Source organism: Coenobita brevimanus, chromosome 71, assembly GCF_032717465.1.
Source record: "Coenobita brevimanus isolate Jiangsu-jjx chromosome 71, ASM3271746v2, whole genome shotgun sequence".
Lineage (NCBI taxonomy): Eukaryota > Metazoa > Arthropoda > Malacostraca > Decapoda > Coenobitidae > Coenobita > Coenobita brevimanus.
In genome coordinates, this window is record NC_137024.1 from 39,915,069 (window position 1) to 39,936,028 (window position 20,960).

At 40.5% G+C, this 20,960-nt stretch overlaps 1 protein-coding gene across 5 annotated transcripts in view; it reads right to left on the bottom strand.

Moving 5' to 3' along the window:
• Nucleotides 1–20,960, bottom strand: part of LOC145406647 (uncharacterized) — a 488,439-nt gene that overhangs the window by 280,414 nt on the left and 187,065 nt on the right. For all 5 annotated transcript variants that reach the window (XM_080277733.1, XM_080277730.1, XM_080277729.1 and 2 more), the window contains 4 exons: nucleotides 3,657–3,822; nucleotides 3,129–3,519; nucleotides 1,495–1,665; nucleotides 903–1,043 (listed from right to left, as the gene is read on the bottom strand). In XM_080277733.1, the coding sequence (XP_080133859.1) occupies nucleotides 903–1,043; nucleotides 1,495–1,665; nucleotides 3,129–3,519; nucleotides 3,657–3,822 (869 nt within the window). The remainder of the gene's footprint in view (nucleotides 1–902; nucleotides 1,044–1,494; nucleotides 1,666–3,128; nucleotides 3,520–3,656; nucleotides 3,823–20,960) is intronic.

Genomic DNA, 20,960 nt, shown 5'->3' on the forward strand with positions numbered 1-20,960 from the left:
ATAGGACTGTTAATGAATGTGTGGTGTGGAGAGTGGGAAGGAAATGGAATAATGTGGTTCATGAAAGGTGCAGTGTGAGAAAGTCTGTGGCCACTGGAGTTGAAGAATGTTTTGATGGTATGGGGATGTGGAAAGAAGGAAAGAATGCATATGAACAAAGCAGTGAAAGTGGTATATCTGAGTAAATCTGAAACTGAGAAAAAGGAACACATGTTGTAGGCAAAGCGGGTGAATAGAGTTGGTAAATGAGTGTGTGAAAAAGAGATGTAGAGGACACAATATGAAGGAACTGACAGGAGAGAGAGCATGTTGAATAAATTTTGTGCAGAGGAGTGTATGACCTACATTTAGAATCCCCTGATCACCTGGCAGCTGTCAGAATGACTGTCAGATAGGTGAGTGTGATGATACTCATATACGTGGAATGTTTCTTGACCTATCAGGTGGTGCCAGGACTCCAGGGGTTTGAATGGTGAGGAAATGGGAGTGTGACCCATTCAACTGTGCAAACTTGGGTTAGTATCCCATTTTCTCTGGTCCTGAGGGCCCTACCTCACCCTACCTTGAGGTGGGAAAGGAGGTCTGAATGATCCCCCCCCCCCCATCACAGCATAGGGGACTAAAAATATCTCTCCACTCACCAGCATATCACAGCAACCATTACTTTACTCTTTCTCCAATCACCAGCACATCATACCAACCACCACTTTTGTTCAACCATCAGTACATCATGCCAACTAACACTTGACTATTTCTCCATTCATTGCATACCACCACAACCAACACTATACTTTTATTTGCACTGCTCACATGATGAACTTACCTGAACTGATCCTGTTCTACATAAGCATGCACCACAGCACCATTTGCACATTATTAGACTTTACCAACAAATAACCAACCTTTCTTGGGTGTCTTCTTGGCTGATGCAGGCGCACCCAACTGGCCGGTAACATCTTGTAAACGTTTCTCTAGTTCCTGCTTTTTTTCAGCCATTGACTCTTCTTTCGTTTTGGACTGAACACTCTTTTTCTCTGGTCGAGCTGCAAATGAACAAGGTTCAATTATACCAGACACAGGAGTATGAAAAAATATAAAGGGACTAAGAAAGCATAGTATTTTCAACTTCAAACAAATCCTGTACAGGTGGTCTCCTACTTACAAACAATCGACTTACAAATTTGTACTTTCAATGTACTTTTAGCACAATATACAATAAATAAGATGAGATATTCAAACCTTTATTATAAAACAGGCTTTTGTGTTAATGATTTTTCCCAACTGCAGGCTTATGTAAGTGTTCTATGCATGTTTAAATGGCCTAGTAGGCTTGGCTAGGCTATGATGTTTGGTTGGTAAGGTGTATTAAATGCATTTTTGATATGAAAAATTTGACTTATAAACAGTTTCTCAGAACATAACCTGTTCATAAGACGGGGACCACCTGTATCAAGTTTCTTCTCATTAATGGAAAATAAAAACTGCCATACTCACTGAACATTTTTTTAGGTTTTTTCCTTAAACAGGAAGCAACATATGCTTCCAATTCTCTTAGGGTTGATGGCTTTAAGGTTTCAAAATCTATTTCTATCTCATCTGGATTCGAGTCTCTTAATGACGGTTCTCTCGTCTGGATGATATGCACCACACGTCCAAGCTTGTCACCTGTAACAGGAAGGGGGGGGGGGTGATAGTCAATACAACATGGCAGTTAAGCTTAGCAATACACAGGGTCTAAATCTTTTTAGGACTAACAGAAACAAATAAGAGTGCTACCATTAAAAATTCATAGTGAATCATTACCAGATGGACAAACACTTCAATCCCTGACTGCCAGGTTCTCAAAAACTACTTTTACCCCACAGATATCGATACCATACCTATTAACTTGAAAACTGTGCTTACTAAATGAACACACATTCAGGGTATGCTATGCATGTGGTGGAAATAGTTCCTTAAAAGCAGTCCAAGAGACATTTAAAAAAATTATGATATTAATGATCTCTGACAGCTCTCTCTTTCCTAGGAACCCTCCAATATGGGATGGCCATGAAACTGCCTCAATTGTACATTGTCTCAAATAGCTCCTCTCGCTCTCTCAAACATCCTCTTCCTTCTCTCACATTAATATACTGCTCCACTCTCTTCTTCCACATATGGTCTGTCTGTCTCCACATCACCCTCAATCTCACTTTCAAAGACTTTCTGTGTACCCTACCTATGTCATTTTTTCATCTCAATATACAGTATTCCTTCTTATCCATTCACTAATTCCACATCTCATTCCTACTAACTTTTCTACATTACATACATACATCATCTAAAACTGTGTTGCCCCATGAGAAGTGTACGGGGCTGAGGCTAGGCAAGTTGGTCCAGACATTTAAGATCAGCGACCAGCCTTACTCATCCCTGAGTGGCATTATGTGAGCAATAAACCCCAACCACACCCCTTGGATATATGGTAAAGCTACACAGGCTCAATCCAGCCAGAGCACCTTAATTACCATCTAAACCACCAGGCACCAAAGTTTGGTTATATGGTTACCACCAGGCGTAGTAAACGGTTTCCTGGTGTACAGGAAACCATTTGGCTTGTCACTCAGTGAAGAGTCACCCACAGACGGAAGGAAGTGGAAAGAAAAAAGGAAAGAAAGGCAGAAGATGAAGGCAGGAAAGAAGGGAAGAAGAGAGGAAAAGGTAGTCACCCCAGATCAACACTACATGGAGTGAGTGGATGGTGAGCATCCCCAAAATACTCATTTCTTCATTACTTACACCATTCATCCTGCATAAGCCTGTAGCACTTCAGAATATCATTTCTGAATCACCTGTCTGTCACTCACTGCCTAGATATCACATCCATATGAAGAACTTTCACAGCATTCTTGTGAATTTCATGCTAAACACCCTACCTTTCAAACTATATTTAAACTCTCCCCATTACTTTTCTCCCAAGAATAAATCTATCCTCAACTTTGTAATTAATTTTGCTTTGCTTACACAAAACTGCCAGATTTTTAAAACCAACAACCTCCTTAAGGTTCTCACCTTCCATAATCTATCTAACTGGCAAATTACATGGAATCATTTAACCAACTTTTCCAATTCTAAAGGGTTGTACTTACCAGGTAGCTTATTAATATCTAAACTAAGCTGCCGCTTCTCATCATATGACATGGGCTTAGCATTGTCTTCATCTTCCGAATCAAATACTAGTCCAGGGGCCCCACCAGCTGCCTTCTTCTTTGATTTGCTTGCATTTGACCTTTGTCTCTTTTGTTTATTGTTGCTGGTTTTATTCTTTTTAGGCTTGGGAGGAACTGGGCCAGGTGGTGGCTCAGTGGGTGGTGGGGCGGTGGTGGTGGCAGCCGTGGTGGCAGGGGTTGTTTGGTTTACCATGGGTGTCATGCCCATCCCCATGTTTGGTAGATCAGTCAATAATTTGTCTCTGTCTTTACTTTTCTTCTTCGTCTTTTTCTTCTTTTCTTTCCCTCTTCGTGATTCTTCAAATAAAAACTGAAAGGAATGTTGGTGATTAAATACTAGTTAAGAAATTAAAGTTACAAGTTACTATAATTCAAATAATAAAAGTTAGGGTTATATCTCAAAGAAAAGGAGCAGTGAAGAGTTTACCTCTTCATTCAAATAGCTACCTTAATTTGTTCCTGAACCTCTCGAAGCTGCTCTTGAAGCTGCATCAGTTTTCTTTGCCTCTCATCTTCTGAATCGTCAGTTTCACTCTCACTCTCACTGTCAGACTCCTCAGAATCAGTGGCAGGATGGATTTCAAATGGTTCATCCTCTGGCACTTTTGCATATCTGAAATAATTATTAAATATTATTATTATTATTATTATTAGGAGGAGGAGGAGGTTCTTATTCTGCCAAAAGGAAATGAAATGACTGTTCTTGACAAATGATCAACATTCCTATATCACATTTACTTCTGAAAACCCAGGGTCTCTCGTACGTGATTTATGCGTTACGAAAAAACATGACAATAATCATTTCGCAGCAGACACCTTATTATTTCATCCTGGTTGCCTACAGATGATTTCATTTTAGGATGCACCTCTCCAACATTCTGTAATTCTTAGCTATGCATTCTATCACATTTCAGATTACTCTAAAGCTCATAAACATCATTCAGAAGACCTCCATTTCTGTTTCTTCCTTGGCACACCAAATCTAAAGGTGAATGTAGGGAAGAGTAAAGTTATGGACCTCGAAAGAAGTAAAGCCAGTCAATGTACAGCGAGGTTGGATGAGGAGGAAATAGAAAATGTGAGTACATTTAAGTACCTGGGTAGTGTGATGAGTAAGGATGGAAGTTTGGAGGGTGAAGTGCTTGTAAGGGTACAACAAGGAAGAAAGGTTCCTGGCTCCTTGAAAACACTGATGAGAAACAAAGAAGTGAGCATGGAAGTGAAAAAGTTACTACATGACAGTACTGTGATACCAATGCTAACATATAGAAGTGAAGCTTGGATGTTGTTGGGGGGGCACAAGTCAAGAGTGAGAGCAGTGGAAATGAGTTATTTGAGAGGAGCTTGTGGAGTCACAGGGCGAGACAGACTGACAAATGAGGATATGAAGGAGTATTGTGGTGTGGATGTGGATGTGTGCAGCGTTAGGAGAAACACATTGAGGTGGTCTGGCCATGTGGAGAGAATGGAGAGTGAGAGCCTGATGAGGAGAGTGTGAGTGAGGTGGAGGGGGAGGCCAAGGATGAGATGGAGGGATGGAATGGAGATGTATATGAGAGACGGGGGTGTGAATTGGGAGCAGGGCAGTGAAATGGCGACGTGGAGGTGATTTGTTTGTGGTCACCCCGTATGGGATTATGGCATCTGGCAATATAGATAGATAAATAGATGGATAGATAGACAAAAACCAAATCAACACATCATCCACCTAACTTGGAGCAACTCTTCCTTTCAATACCCATCAGAAACACTCTTAAGTTCTCACCATGTACCACATGACAAATAATAATAATAATACAAATTAGAGATCGGGAAAATATGTAAAGTAGAGTACATAAAAAATATTTATTCACATAAAACAGTTTTTGGCACAAATAAATAAATAAATAAAATCTTGTGGTAGGTGGGGGTCCCCAAAATCCACTCACTCAATGTACAGGTGCCATATAATCTCTACAATGAGTGACAAGCCAAATGGTTTCCTGTACCCAGAAAACCATTTACTACGCTGAGTGGTAACCATATAACTGGGATTTCTGGCAGGGTTAAGTGTACCCCAGATTCCCCTGCCCAAAATCACTTAATCATGGCGTTTCAGAGAGCCTCTGAGGACCCAATACACGTCCAAGGCCCAAACCAAACGGGCAGATTCGCGTTTTTTTTTTTTTTTTTTTTTTTTTTTTTTAAACCTTGTCCTCCTGCCTACGGTTGACTTTACACTCCCTCTTCTGTCTTCTTTCCTTCATTCTTTCCTCTTCCTTCAGCCTGTGGGTGACTCTACACTGAGTGACAAGCCAAATGGTTTCCTATACACCAGGAAAGCATTTACTACACTGGGTGGTAACCATATAACCAGATTTTGGCGCCTGGTGGTTTTAGTGGGTAATTATTGCACTCCAATTGGATTGAGCCAGTGAAGGTTTATATCCAAGGGGTGGTTGGGGTTGACTGCTCATGTAATATCATTCAGGGATGAGTGAGGCTGGTCACTCCCATCTTAAATGTCGGGACCAACTGCCTAGCCCCGGGCTCCTACGCTCCTCATGGGGCAATGTAGGATTGGATGATGGATGGATGGATGGATGGACTTATTTTTTCATTTTTATTTATTTATTTATTTTTTTAATGCGCGGAAAAAGGAACCAAAGGTTGAGCCAGCATTAACAATCTTTCCAAGAAAGAAACAAAAACAATACAAAGAGAGCCAAATTCAAGATCCACTCATATCGTGATGCCTGGACACATTGCATTTGAAAGACAGGAGATAGTAGGAAGTAGGAAATACAGATAGAGGGAGACAGTTCCAGAGTTGACCTGTTGCACAAATGAAGGACTGAGAGTAACGGTTAACTCTTGTATTAAAGAGTTGGACAGAAAAGGGATGAGAGTTTCTTGCTAGACGGGTGCTACGCGCCCATCGTAGAGGTGGAGGGATGCAAGCAGACAGTTCAGAGGAGCAGTGACCATTGAAGTAGCGATAGAAAAGAGATAAAGAGGCAACAGCGCGGCGAAGAGACAAAGGTTGAAGGGAGCCAGTAAGAGGAGGGGAGTTGATGAGATGAATAGCCATTGACTCCACCCTATTGAGAAGAGCTGTATGTGGGGAGCCTCCCCACACATGAGAGTTGTACTCTGAACAGGGGCGAATAAAACCCCTGTATAAAGTCAACAATTGTGCAGGAGTAAAGAAGGCACAGAGTCGGCTTAGCACACCCCAACTCTTGGAAGCAGATTTCACAAGAGATGCAATATGATCTTTCCAAGATAAGTCACGTGTGAATGAAACCCCAAGCATGTTCAAGGATGATGTAGGATTGAGCTGGATATTATTAAACATTAGTGGGTATTCCTGTGGAATATTATAACGGGTTGATAGGTGTAAAAACTGAGTCTTTGATGCATTAAAAATAACAAGATTATTTTTACCCCAGTCAGAGATACAAACCAAGTCAGACATAAGGTGTGCCATAGCCTCATCCCTTGTTTGTTGAAGTAACTGCTGAGATGGACGTTGCAGGAACCGAATGGAAACGTGAAGGGTGGAATCATCAGTGTACAAGTGGACAGGGTTAGATGTACAGCTTAGATCACTGATGAATAAAAGGAAGAGAGTTGGTGATAGGACAGTGCCCTGATGAACACCACTGTTAATAGATCTAGGAGAAGAACAACGGCCATCTACACCAGGAGCTACAGAATGACCAGAAAGGAAGCTACTGTATAGATGAAGGCACAGACAGAAGGATAGAAACCATAAGAGGGCAGTTTGGAAATTAAAGATATATGCCAGACTCGACTGAAAGCCTCTGAGATCTCAAGTGCAATGGCAAAGCTTTCGCCAAAGTCCCGAAAGGAGGATGATCAGGAATCTGACAGGTAGAGAAGAAGATTGCCAGTGGAGTGTCCTTGACGGAACCCATACTGATGATCAGAAAGAAGGTTGTGATAGGAAAGATGCTTTAAAATGTTTCTGTTAAGAACTGACTCAAAAATGTTTGAGACACAGGATGTTAAAGCAATTGGACGATAGTTAGAGGGTTGGGAACGGTCACCCTTCTTTGGGACCAGCTGAATGAAAGCAAACTTCCAGCAAGAAGGAAAGGTACAAGTAGAAAGACAAAGGCGAAAGAGTTTACCTAGGCAGGGTGTAAGAACAGAAGCACAGTTCTTGAGGACAACAGGAGGGACCCCATCAACCCCATATGCTTTGTTAGTATTGAGGCCAGTGATGGCAGAAAATACATCAGCTGAAGAAATTTTAATGTCACCCATGAGGAAGTCAGAGGGGAGAAGTGAGGGAGGAACAGCATTGGAATCGTCTAAGGTGGAGTTGGAGGAGAAAGTCTGAGCGAAGAGATTTGCTTTATCAGTAGAAGAAATAGCTACAGAGCCATCAGAGTAGAAAAGAGGAGGGAAGGATGATGAGGTAAGGTTGTTAGAAAGGCTTTTGGCAAGGTGCCAGAAGGAGCGGGAAGAATTTGAGTTGGAGAGTAGACAACAATTAGAATGGATGAAATTATTTTTTGCATAGCAAAGAACAGACTTAGCTTGATTCCGGCCAGAAACATAAAAAAGATGTGTTTCGGTGGTGGGCTGGCTCCGGTACCTTTTACAGGCCCTCTCTGTTGTGGACAGCATTAGAACAAGCGTGATTAAACCAAGGCTTTCTTGCATTAGTCAAAGGATATGAGAAAGGAATGTATGCTTCCATGCCTGAGAGAATAACCTCTGTAATGTGCCAGGCACACTCAGATGGCTCTGAAATGTGAGAGGTGTGAATGAGGAGGGCAAGAGGGTGGAAGTGGTGAAAGTGTTCAAAGTGCGAGATATGCCGTGATGGCACTGTGCAAAACGAAGATGAAAGGTGTGGTATGGCAAGAGTAACGACAAAGAAGAAAGGTATGGCATGGTGGGATGAGGAGGTAAAGACAGCGGTGGAGGAAAAGAGGAAGAAGTGGCTAGATTAGTTACAAAACAGGGGTACAATTGAAATAAGAACTTAACATGATGAGAGCAAGAACCACATAAACAGACTACTGAAGAGAAAAAAGGAGGAGGTAAATGAGGATCTAGGAAGAAAAATAAATGCGAACTACTCTGAAAACAGAAAGTTATTCTGGAAAGAGGTCCAGAAATGTAGAAGTGAAAGCGGAAAGAAATGTGATGGTGTGAAGGATGTAAGTAATTGATTATTAAACCCATGGCGATGAAGTAAGGACCAGATGGAAAGAATATTTTGAAAGTCTGATGAATGAGAATAGAGAGAGCAGAGCAGCTATAAATATGACTGGTTTTGGGGGTGTGCAAAGAAGGAATGCAGTACCAGGAGATGTGACACTCGCACAGGTGAAGAGTGCTGTGAAATGGTTGAAAAATGGGAAAGCAGCTAGGGATGATGATGTATATGCAGAGATGCTTAAGTGTAGTGGAGAGAGTGGAATGAAGTGCTTGTTGGAGATACGTAAGAAGGCATGGATGAGTGAAACTGTGCCTACAGAGAGGAAGAAAGCTGTGATTATACCCTTGTACAAAAATAAAGGTGAGCGAAATGAGTGCAGGAACTATTGTGGCATAAGTTTATTGAGTGTGGTAGGGAAGGTATATGGAAGAATTATTATAGAAACGTATGAGAGATATCAGAAGTCCTTGTAAGTGATGAACAGGGTGGCTTTAGGAGTGGCAGAGGATGTGTGGATCAAATATTTGAAGTGAGACAGACAGTAGAGAAGGCTTGTGAGAAGGATCATAAGGTGTTTATGGCATTCATGGATCTGGAAAAAGCATATGACAAAGAAGACAGAGAAGGATTGTCGAAAGTTTTGCGCATGTACAGTGTAGAGGGTAAGCTGCTAGGTGCTGTCAAGAGATTTTATGATGGCAGTGAAGCATGTGTAAGGGTTAATGGGCATCTAAGTGAATGATTCATGATCAGTGTGGGCGTGCGACAAGGTTGTGTGATGTCAGCATGATTGTTCAATATACATATGAATGGGGTGATGAGCGAAGTAAAAACACAAGTAATGGAGAAAGGGATGGCATTGGTAATGAATGGTGATGGATGGAATATCTCAAATTTGTTGTATGCTGATGATGCAGTACTGCTTGCAAGTACCAGACAAGAACTTAGTAGGCTAGTGCAGAATTTTGCTGAGGTCTGTAAGTGTCGTGCCATGAGAGTAAAAGCAGAAAGGAGTAAAGTGATGGTTACTAGACAGAAGGCAACTCCCAGTACGATGTAACGGTGAATGAAGAGACACTGGAATTGGTGAGAGAGTTCAACTACCTGGGTACGGTGATAGAAGAGAGAGGAAAATGTGCTAAAGAAGTTGAAAGTTGCATGACAGAAGGAAGAAAAGTAGCTGGTGCAATGAAGATATTGATAAACAGATGCAGCTGCAAGAGGCTTAAATGAAGGAGTGTTACTGCCAACTTTAATATATGGATGTTAGACTATGGTGTGGCATGAAAATGAAAAGTCAAGAGTAAGAGCAGTGGAGATGGGACTGCTGAGGAATGTATGTGGGGTACAGAGGGTGGACAGGATAAGAAATAATGTGATTCGTGAAAGATGCGGAGTGAGAGAGTAGGTGGACACCAAAATCAAAGAGGGAGTACTGAGATGGTCTGGTCATGTGGAGGGAATGAGAGTGGAGAAAAAGGTATATATGAGCAAATTTGAAGAAGGGAGGAGGCGAGGTTGGCCAAGGAGGTGGAGAGATGTGGTGGATGAATGTGTGAGGAAGAGAGGTTTGGAAGTCGGTGAGGTTAAGAAACTGACAGGAGACCAAGCTGGCTGGAAGAATGTTGTGAGGAGAAGTGCATGTTCAGCGATTTTGGCACCCCTTTTAACACGGCAGAGTCTGGATTGACTCTATCGGATACGATTATGTGAAGCTACAGAACGTGGTGAATGTTTTTGGCATATCCGATAGAGCCAGGATTCCGGGGACTTGAAAGATGAGTGAATGGAAGCGTGGCCCATTGGATTGGGAAAATTTGGGCTGTCTGGACATTTCTACTACCCTTTACAGGATTATGGCGTCTGGCTATAGATAGATAGATAGACCCTGCCCTAGGGTGGGAAAGGAGGTCCGGATGATGATGATAAATGAAAAATTATTTTTTCTGCTAGAGATGTACAGTCTCCAGAAAAAATAGAGCAACCAGCTTGACGAGCAGGTTGGTATATGTGGCACCACCACACCCCCAGTTTCAATCCCTCCCCACCCTCCCTGGTTCCCATTCATTCGTCTACCCTCCACCCTCCCCACATCCAAGGGCAAGAGAGTAAATTAAGGCCTACTCGCATTGTCACAACCACTCTTTCATCATCCTGTTGTCCTGGGAAATAGTGGTTTTGTTATGATAACGAAGAAAAGAAAAATATTACATAGTGTTTCACTCCATAGTATGGTTATTTATACAGCACAATCTGAATGCAATGTGATCTAAAATACAGTAATCCCTCTACTTTCCAGACATCCCCACTTACCGGACATTGTGGGCCTGGACCATCGGAACCGAAAAATGGCCAAAAAAAAGATAAAAAATCCCCCCATAATCCGAATTTTTTCCCACCCGTAATTTGAAATTGCCGTGCGGCGCCAAACAGCTGCTTACACCATGGCCCCTTCACCCCTTCCTTCCTCCCCCTCCCCCCTCCCTGTCAGGGTTGCCATTTGTTATTTTTCATTACCAAATGTGGGCCAATTTGGTAATGAAAAATTCGTTTGATAATGAATCAGAATAATGCATAACCAAACGGATTTTTTACATGTATGCGGATACACAGGATGGAGAAGGTAGATTGTTTGCTCTCTCTGATTAATCTGCTACCCTACATAGCATGAAAATAATCAACATGCTGTTAATTATAAGGAAAGTGATTACATGTACAGTATTTCCACTTGTATATATAATTCGTGAAGAATAAATGCTAGCTTTATGAATTTGGTAATGAAAAGTTAAATTTGGTAATAAAAGTTGAGGAGATTGGTAATGTGGCCGTAGCGATCTGGTAACTCTGTTTCTCCGACATCAACAGTTACTCCCTAACTTCGATTGTGAATAGATGCTTATTGCACTGGAAGCACACGTGCTCGTTTTTTGTGAATAAACAGTGAATATACTGCAATACCTCGCCTCTAGACCACATGGGAATTTACAGTGTTGTGCAGTGTTAAGAAATTCGAACTTAGAGAACAAAGGATCAACTATGGAGTGCAAATTGGCACTTTAAACTGGCGGTTAGAACTGCAGTGGTGCAGTTAAGAACAATGCAGTGTTAAACAATTATAACTCACAGTGCAAAGAAATAAGTGCAGCACATCATTGGATTAATGTACGTGCTTCAAGAGCGTTTTCACCACTGCCAAAACCTTAGAAAGGCAGCCACAAACGTGATGTAAGCACCCTGGCAGAGGTACAGTCACTTCTAATTCCACATTCTTTGGTTCCTTTTCATTTATTTCATGCTTTAAGTCCATTATTTGTGTGAATAGAGTCTTAAATAGGTATAAATAGGTGCTATGCATATCCGATAGGGAGTTATTTAGGTGGCTTTCAAAGTTAGGGTGGTTAGGGTCCATAAGTACCAGTCCAGGAGGCTGGTGCCCACTATCCGGACAGGACCACTTTCCGGACAAGCCTTTGGCTCTATTATGTCGGATAGTGGAGGGATTACTAATAAATTTGTATTATAGGAAGTTCTATAATCATACAATTTATCATTCTGACAGTTGTATCCAGTCGGTGGGTAACATTAAACTGTCAGAAGCTATATGTTTGTAGTGGTAGGTGGTGTGCTCATTCCCTTACTCAACGTAATCATTGTTACTTTACAAACTCTGTTATAGGTCAGTACCAGTAGTTACTACTAATACCTCACGTGTGATAATAGCAAAGTGCTGTGATAAGTAAAAGACATGATCAGTAATATCTTGGTACTGATGTCTTAATACATGATATCAGATAACGTTGGGCAACAGGGACTGGATGACAGCTTGTCTGATGGTTAAGCCGTGGCCATGATGTGATTGCTGGCATTACCAAAGCTCAGTCAATATTTAGATGTCATTCACTGCAGCTGAAAGTATTATAAGTATCAAGGTCAATTTCATACACATGACAGCCAACACTAGAATGAGCCGCGTGGTGTGCTGACCCAGCGCACACCATACAACCAGGCCAGATTACCAGGTACAGTATACGCAAAATGGGCAACTGCCTATCAGGCCATCCAGACTTCCAGAGCAGAATTAATATACGCTCTGGATGTCCTAAAATGTGTCACCACCCATCAGACCATCAAAAAAGGCCATTATAGGTCATGCCAAAATTTCACTGGAAATAACAGAATAAAGAGATCTATATGTTGCAGGCCAACCATCTGCCTTGCCTACCAAGCAACAGCAGCGTTAATCCGCCCTGCATACAACCAACCCCCTCCACCCCTTGTCTCAGCCACTTCTCGCCACTCATTCCAGAAAAGGACCCGCCACCTCCTGACAACAATATCAGGAATATAACCTTGCCTTGTATCGTTATAACTGCAATAGGGTGTAATTTGAGATTCACACGTTTACAGCACGACGTATTTCGAAAAAGGTAACCAATAACTAAACTGGCCAAATGGATGATCTGCGTGGTAACCAAAAAACTTGTCTCGACTGCAACTTGCACTAATCAACATTATCATGCCATAATACAGATAATTCAGTTTATTTATTTTCAACGAGAACGTTTTCAACAAAGGTCAGATGTGTTACATTTCACACTGGTCAGTGTTACTTACAGCAACGTAATAGATGTAGTGGTCAGGTTAACCTTATGATTATTTGCTCTTCAACTTGTGTCCTACAGTGTGTCTGTTACTACTTTCCTCTATCTCTGTGAGGCCATGGTTTTTCCCATTAACTATCGTCAGCCAAAACATTAATTGCCTCAGAGAGGGAAGGATGTTAAAATGGACACACAGTTTTGGATACGCAAATATTTAATAAGGAAGACTAACTGACTACCAATATATTTAAGAACACATTTTAAAACGATATGAAACAATGGGGTCAGACATTGGATTTATATGATAATGGAATGTTGTGGGTAACTGGGAGAGTGATAAGGTAACCCTGTCAACACCGAGTAGGACCATCCACCACCTTTGCTACTGCCCTGTTCCAGTTGCCCTACGATAACATGTGGTATAGTGATAATATTCAATACTGTATTTTACTAAAGACCTGGTGTTCTAGCTTAACTTACCCTGCAGAGTTCAAGGTTACATTCAGACTCTAATGTATTATAATCTGCACTGGGTATCTGACTGAATAACATTTAGAAAATAAGGTCTTACTGTGTACCGATCATTAAATGCTTATTTTCCATATCGTTAAATTACAGTATATGTATCACTATTATATGGCACAGGGGACAATATTGTAATGCACACTTCACGGTGATAATAAAGACGTGTTTATGAGCATTAGTGGAAAACACACACCCACACACTGTCCACCCCGGGCCTGTCTCCTTCTCCCCATGCCCCCACCACAACGTGTGACAGCCAGCTACCCGCCGCACACACCACCGACCACTACAAACATCTACACATAGCTTCCACCTGTTTAATATTACACACTGACTGGATACAACTGTCAAAATGATAAATTGTATCATTACAGACCTCCCTATCATACGAATATATTACCATTTTATATAACTCTGCAATCAGATCGTGGTGTATAAATAATTATAATGTGGAGTAAAACACTGTGTAATGTGTTTTTATTCGTTATCATAACAAAACCATTATTTCCCAAGACAGATGGATGGTGGAAGAGTTGTTGAGACAATGCGAGTAGGCCTTACTTTACTCTCTCGCCCTTGGTTGTGGGGAGGGTGGAGGATAGACGAATGAATGGGAACGAGGGAGGGAACGGGTGGGGTGAAACTGGGGGTGCAGCAGTGCCACATATACCAACCTGCTTGTCGAGCCGGTCGCTCTATTTTAGTTGGAGACTGTACCTAAAAAACAATATTCTTATCCGATCTCTGGCAATGACTGATAGAAGACAACATCTTAGAGAAATAATCTGAACAAAATCATGGTTACAAATTGCTTTTACAATCATTCAGCAATCTGAGCTATATATATTTTATAGTACTATGTTTTGCATACAGGTCTGTAGCCAGAATTTCATTCTGGGGGAAATTGTTAGCTAATTCAAAATGTTAATCAACTGTACCTTTACATTTTTGTTTTTTCTTTTCTCTTTTTTTTAGTTATATGTACTTAATTTCAGAACATGGCTTGCTGATATTGATCAGCTGATCATTCAGTATTACATAAGGCTACTGTTTGAAATGTCAATAGATATCAGGGGGAATCCACCCCTGTCCCCCCTGGGTGCAGGATTGGTTGTGTATCATTTCTCATTTCGTTTTCCTGAATTTTTCACGGAAGTAAAGCGCTGATTAAAACTACGTATTTTAGATTTTCCATATTTGGTGAAAATACATACATACATATATATATACATATATATATATATATATATATATATATATATATATATATATATACATAAATATATATATATATATATATACTGTATATATAAACTAAAATGGACTAAATAACAACATTTTATCCGATCTCTGATAATAACATTGACAACAATAATAATAAGAGCGGCTCACTTTAGAATTTCAAGTTCTTCTAATGAATTCGGTCACAGTCAAAGCCTGCATTAGAACAGTTACTAAACCCTTTAATTCTGCATCACAGTACCATCATCAATATCTTAAGGTTTCAGGATACGAAACTCCGTAGAGAATTTCTTCAAAGATTCCAAAGAGTAGTCTGCTTCATAGATATTGGTAACATTAACTCAAAACCAAAGGAAGAATAGAAATGGAAAGCAGTGTACTGAGAAAACTTGATTATCCGTGTTTAGAAAATTCGGTTTTCTGCATAACCTGGCCATGACCAAATGATACAGTAGTACAGTAATACATAAAATTATCCAAAAGATAGCTCCCATTTAACCTCTAAAAACCACCAACCTCCCAGCCCCCCCTCTCCCCAGAACTGCAAAAAGAGTCCAAATTTTCAACTCTCACCAAGGTAAATTTTTTCTAACAGATTCCAAGAGATTGAATTTACACACCTGAAAATGTATATTTCATTCTCACATGACGAATGGTTACCGCAATACTGACCGTCAAAGAATGTTAAAAGTAACAATTGTTACCCTTCACGTACAGAGAGAAAAAAATGCACTGAAATAAATTTTGGTTTTATAGATTTGAAGAGCTTGATTTTACACACCAGAAAATGTATATTTCACTCTCGTATGTCTGGTGGTCACTACAACTGACCATCAAAAATAAAAAAGTCACTCCTCACTACAAGCGAGAATGGGACATCCATGAGAAATATGGAGGAATAAGGAGGTATAGGGAGTGTGGGGGGAACATCAGGAAGGGAGGAAAGGGAGGGAATATGCCTGCCGCATACAGCCAATACAATTTAAAGGGAGTAAGAAGGGTAGTTTGGGTGGGAAGGAACACAAAGAGCAAGATCCAATGGGGCAGAGGGAGGTGGTGAGATGGGGTGGGGTCAGTCCCTCCCCACACCCTGGAAAGGGGTAGGATCATGCTTCCCACCATCTCAACTCTTAGTTTCCATTGGTTAGGTACCATTTAGTCATAAAAGAGGCAGGGTTACAGCTCTCCAATTTTGTGTAACCTATCTACGATCGTCGGCCATAGGACTTCACGTACTAAGTTTGGAAACCGACAATCATCGGTCGTAGGACTTAAGGGGTTAAACAGTGAGCATCCAGTTGCTAGTGAGCAAGACAAGGGTATGGTAACTAGGAGTGAGTCTAACCCCCACCCACCCCTCCCGCTCACGACCTGTCTTCCCTGACTGGATCACTTACGTGTTCGACCTTCACCATAGCAAGTTCACCAGTTACTCATCCTGCTGATCTACCGCCAAGACTGTGATTTAAATTTTGTGTCTATGATGCCTGGAATGCCCTTCATCATCATATATATGGATTAATCACCAACAAAATACTTGTGTTTTGTTTCCAATGGATTAATTGCGATTTTGGACTATTAAAGCACCCCTTCACACCATATAGTCTGCATAATACGGATATCACTGCATACAGTACATACACACACAAAATGCATTCTTGCCACACAGACTGACAGCGGATGATAAAGTATTTGTATATCAATTTGCAGATTGATACAGGCCATAATTTAGCTGCTACAGTGTTTCGAAGTTCAGTAATTTTGGGTCTCTCTCTCTCTCTCTCTCTCTCTCTCTCACACACACACAAATTCATATACAGTAGACCCTCCCTATAACAAACCATGATATAAGAGATATAGGATTTAATGAATGCCATGAAGACCACCAAAAAATACTCATTAACCCCTTAACCGCGGGGCGTCACTTTCGTGACGCTTGGGAGCAAGGGATCATACCGCGGGGCGTCGCTTTTGTGATTCTGTGTTATTTTGAATTCACCCGTGCTTCCAAGTGGGGCTTGTATCATCTATCAGTACTGCCAATGTCCAACACTAGTCAGCACTCCTAATCTCATCTGTACTCCCATCCATTGTTGACAATTTAGCCATTTCTCCCCGTTCTTGACTCCCCTCCCTACCCCCCCTCCATTACCCTATCCTCTCGCCTGCCCGGCCGTGCTACGCTAAGTAAATCTTCCCTGGAATTTTTCACTGATTTCATCCATTGAAATAAGCCCTATGTCCTATTCTTATACCAAATAATATATACAAGAAAGAAATAAGTTAAGTGAGAGTGTCCTACACCTGGAATTGGCTAATTATCACCTGAAAACACCTCACTTGCACTCGTTCGCTAATTTTCGTTGTTTTTTTCCCCTTGAAATATGCCGTATAATCTATTTTCGTAATAAATATACATGTAAGGAGGGAAGGGAGAACCCTTAAGTGATATTTACATTCACCTGGAACTACCTAATTTATAATGTATTGTCTAGATTTCCTGCCAATCATATCAATGCTAGACAAAGCTGTTTCAAGATCTAACATTGGTAGCTCTGAATATATATCTCCTAAGTAGGCCTCTAATCTATTTTCGTAATAAATATACATGTAAGGAGGGAAGGGAGAAGCCTAAGTGATATTTACATTCACCTGGAACTACCAAATTTATAATGTATTGTCTAGATTTCCTGCCAATCATATCAGTGCTAGACTTAGCTGTTTCAAGAACCAATATTGGTAACTCTGAATAACCCCTAGGCAGGCCTCCACCCTGGCCCTCCGTTATCAGTTTACTCTCATCTTCCGAAGCGAGGGTACGTATGTTTCTTCCTGCTGACTTCAAGGCCTTTTTTCACCCCCATGCAAATGGCCCTGTGACCTTTACCCCCTACTAAACCTCGTGTGGAAAGAGGTAAAGGGCTGACAATTGATAAAAGAGTGACTACGATCTTTCTATTGAGTAAAACAGTGCAAGTGGAATTGTAAATAATGTGTAAATAATGTGAAAACAGCAAGTGAAAGTAATGAATGTAAATATACGTGAACAATGGAAAATAGTTTTATAAGTTATTTCAAGTGACAGTGCACAACACAGTGTAAATAAAATAGAAATGTAAATAACGTAAATAAAATAGAGAACGTAAATAGAAATGTAAATGAGTAGTATTATAAGAAAACGAGTATATATCCTAGGAGTAATGAAAGTGAAAGTTCACTCTAGCATGTCTGAATGCTATGAGTTATGAGAGTGAAGATGAAAGTGACATTCACTCTCAATGCCAGTATACAGGACGAGAAAGTGAATGCTACGTATTTAACTGAAAGAAATTGAATCCCTACAGTGACAATAAACTACTACTGCTGAAGGAAACTTATGGATAAAGACTGTAGATATATATAAGTGTTATATAGTAATAGAAATATAAAGTGTGAGGGGTTTTATGAATAATAAATGACAGAGTAACAAAAGCGAACTAGTGCCAGTGCGACGATCAGACACACTCGTAATTTCCATTGCTTTCACAGTGTTTTTTTTTTTGAGTATGGATCCCAAACTACTTGAAAATTGTAGAATAGTGTTTATAGTGTTTGTATCTGGCTGTGGTAATCATATTACGGGTTGTCGGGAAGTGTAAAGTGGAGACTTCGTTACCCTACTTCAGAGGTCTCCACAAGTCCTACGGTAACCGACGAAGGCTCAACAATCATTCCAGGAGAAAGCTGAAGGTATGTGCCATAAGCATATGTAATTTTATTATTCTAGGACTAATAACTGATTTTTGGAAAATATTTTTTGAGAGTCTGTCGGAGCCCAAATAACCCCGCGGCACACGCAAGTCATTGGTAAACAAGCCCGCGGTGTAGGGGTTAACACCTTAACCATGGGGCGTCACTTTCGTGATGCTTGGGAGCAAGGGATCATACTGCGGGGCGACACTTTTGCGATTCTGTGTTATTTTGAATTCACCCGGGCTTTTAAGTGGTGGCTTGTATCATCTATCAGTACTGCCAATGTCCAACACTAGTCAGCACTCCTAATCTCATCTGTACTCCCATCCATTGTTGACAATTTAGCCATTTCTCCCCGTTCTTGACTCCCCTCCCTACCTCCCCTCCATTACCCTATCCTCTCACCTGCCCGGCCATGCTACGCTAAGTAAATCTTCCCTGGAATTTTCCACTGATTTCATCCATTGAAATAAGCCCTATGCCCTATTCTTATACCAAATAATATATACCAAAAAGAAATAAGGTATGTGAGAGTGCCGTACACCTGGAATTAGCTAATTATCACCTGACAACACCTTACATGCACTAGTTCGCTAATTTTCCCTGTTTATTTCCCCTTGAAATATCCAGTATAATCTATTCTCGAAATAAAAATATATATAAGAAAGGAAGGGAGAAGCCTAAGTGATATTTACATTCACCTGGAACTACCTAATTATTGCAGGCCACCACATTGTATTCTAAGCTAAGCAAATCTTCCCTGGAATTTTCCACTGATTTCATCCATTGAAATAAGCCCAATGCCCTATTCTTATACCAAATAGTATATGCCAAAAAGAAATAAGGTAAGTGATAGTGTCATACACCTGGAATTGGCTAATTATCACCTGACAACACCTCACGTGCACTCATTCACTAATTTTCACTGTTTATTTCCCCTTGAAATATGCCGTATAATCTGTTCTCGTAATAAAAATATGTATAAGGAGGGAAGGGAGAAGCCGAAGTGATATTTACATTCACCTGGAACTACCTAATTTATAATATATTGTCTAGATTTCCTGTCAGTCATTTCATGGCTATATATTAGCAGCTCTCAAGAGGCTGATGTTGGCAGTAATGCTTTCTCCCTAAGTAGGCTACCCCGGCCCACCACTATCAGTTTACTGTCATCTTTCAAGGTGAAAGTATGTTTGATTCGCTCCTGCTAACTTCCGCCGCTTTTTAGCCCCATGCAAAGGGCCCTGTGACCTCTACCCCCTACTAAACCCTGTGTGGAAAGAGGTAAAGGGCTGACAATTGATAGAGAGTGACTACGACCTTTCTGATGAGTAAAACAGTGCAAGTGGAATTGTAAATAATGTGTAAACAGGAAGCGAAAGCAATGAATGTAAATATAAGTGAAAAGTGGAAAATAGTTTTATAAGTTACTTCATGTGACAGTGCATAACACAGTGTAAATAAAACAGAAATGTAAATAATGTAAATAAAATAGAGAATGTAAATAGAAATGTAAATGAGTACTATTACAAGAATATGAGTATATATACTAGGAGTAATGAAAGTGAAAGTTTCATTCTAGCATGTATGAATACTATGAGTTATGAAAGTGAAGGTGAAAGTGACATTCACTCTCAACGCTAGTATACAGGACTAGAAAGTGAATGCTACGTATTTTAATGAAAGAGAAATGGGGTGCTTCTGAAAAGCCTAGTATTCCGTCAGATGGCTCCACTGTAGCAGTAAACACATTACCGCGCTGTTTAAAAAGCATAACTTTATTTGTTAAATATTTACACTGTTGTGTGAAATTGTGAATCATGGTAATGTCATATGCCGTAATATAAATAATACAAATAGAACACGTATATATAATGTATTATGAATTGTTTATATTTATCATAAACTGAAATTAAAATATCACTGATGGCATGTGATGGCAATCCACCATTTCAGTGGTCCCATATTATTTAATTTCTGCTACATTTAGTGCAAGTCGGATTCTTAATACATAGTTTGTTCAGAGTGTAAAGTACGCCTAGTGGGTATCTTGACTCATCCAGTCTCTAAGTGGGCAGAAATTTAATATTGAGTAAATACTGGCATTCACCATCATAAATCATCCGGTCTGAGGAACCGTCCCAAAACCAAGATCGTTTACGCGTCATTTTTTGGCCGGTCTCACCGAGGACAGACGACTGGGGAAGGTAAACAAGCCAAGACATCGCCTCCAAGTGATTCACACGGAGTAAAGTTCAGTATTCACGATTTTATATATATACAGTAATCCCTCTAATATCCGAACGCCCAATATCCGAACATCCCCACTAACCGAACATAATCCTCCTGGGATCCAATATTCCCAAAATGGGCCAAAAACCGCAAAAAATTAGAAAAAAATCTGACTTTTTTCCCTCCCATAATTTGAAATTCCCGCCTGGCGTCAAACAGCTGTTACACCATGGTCCCTTC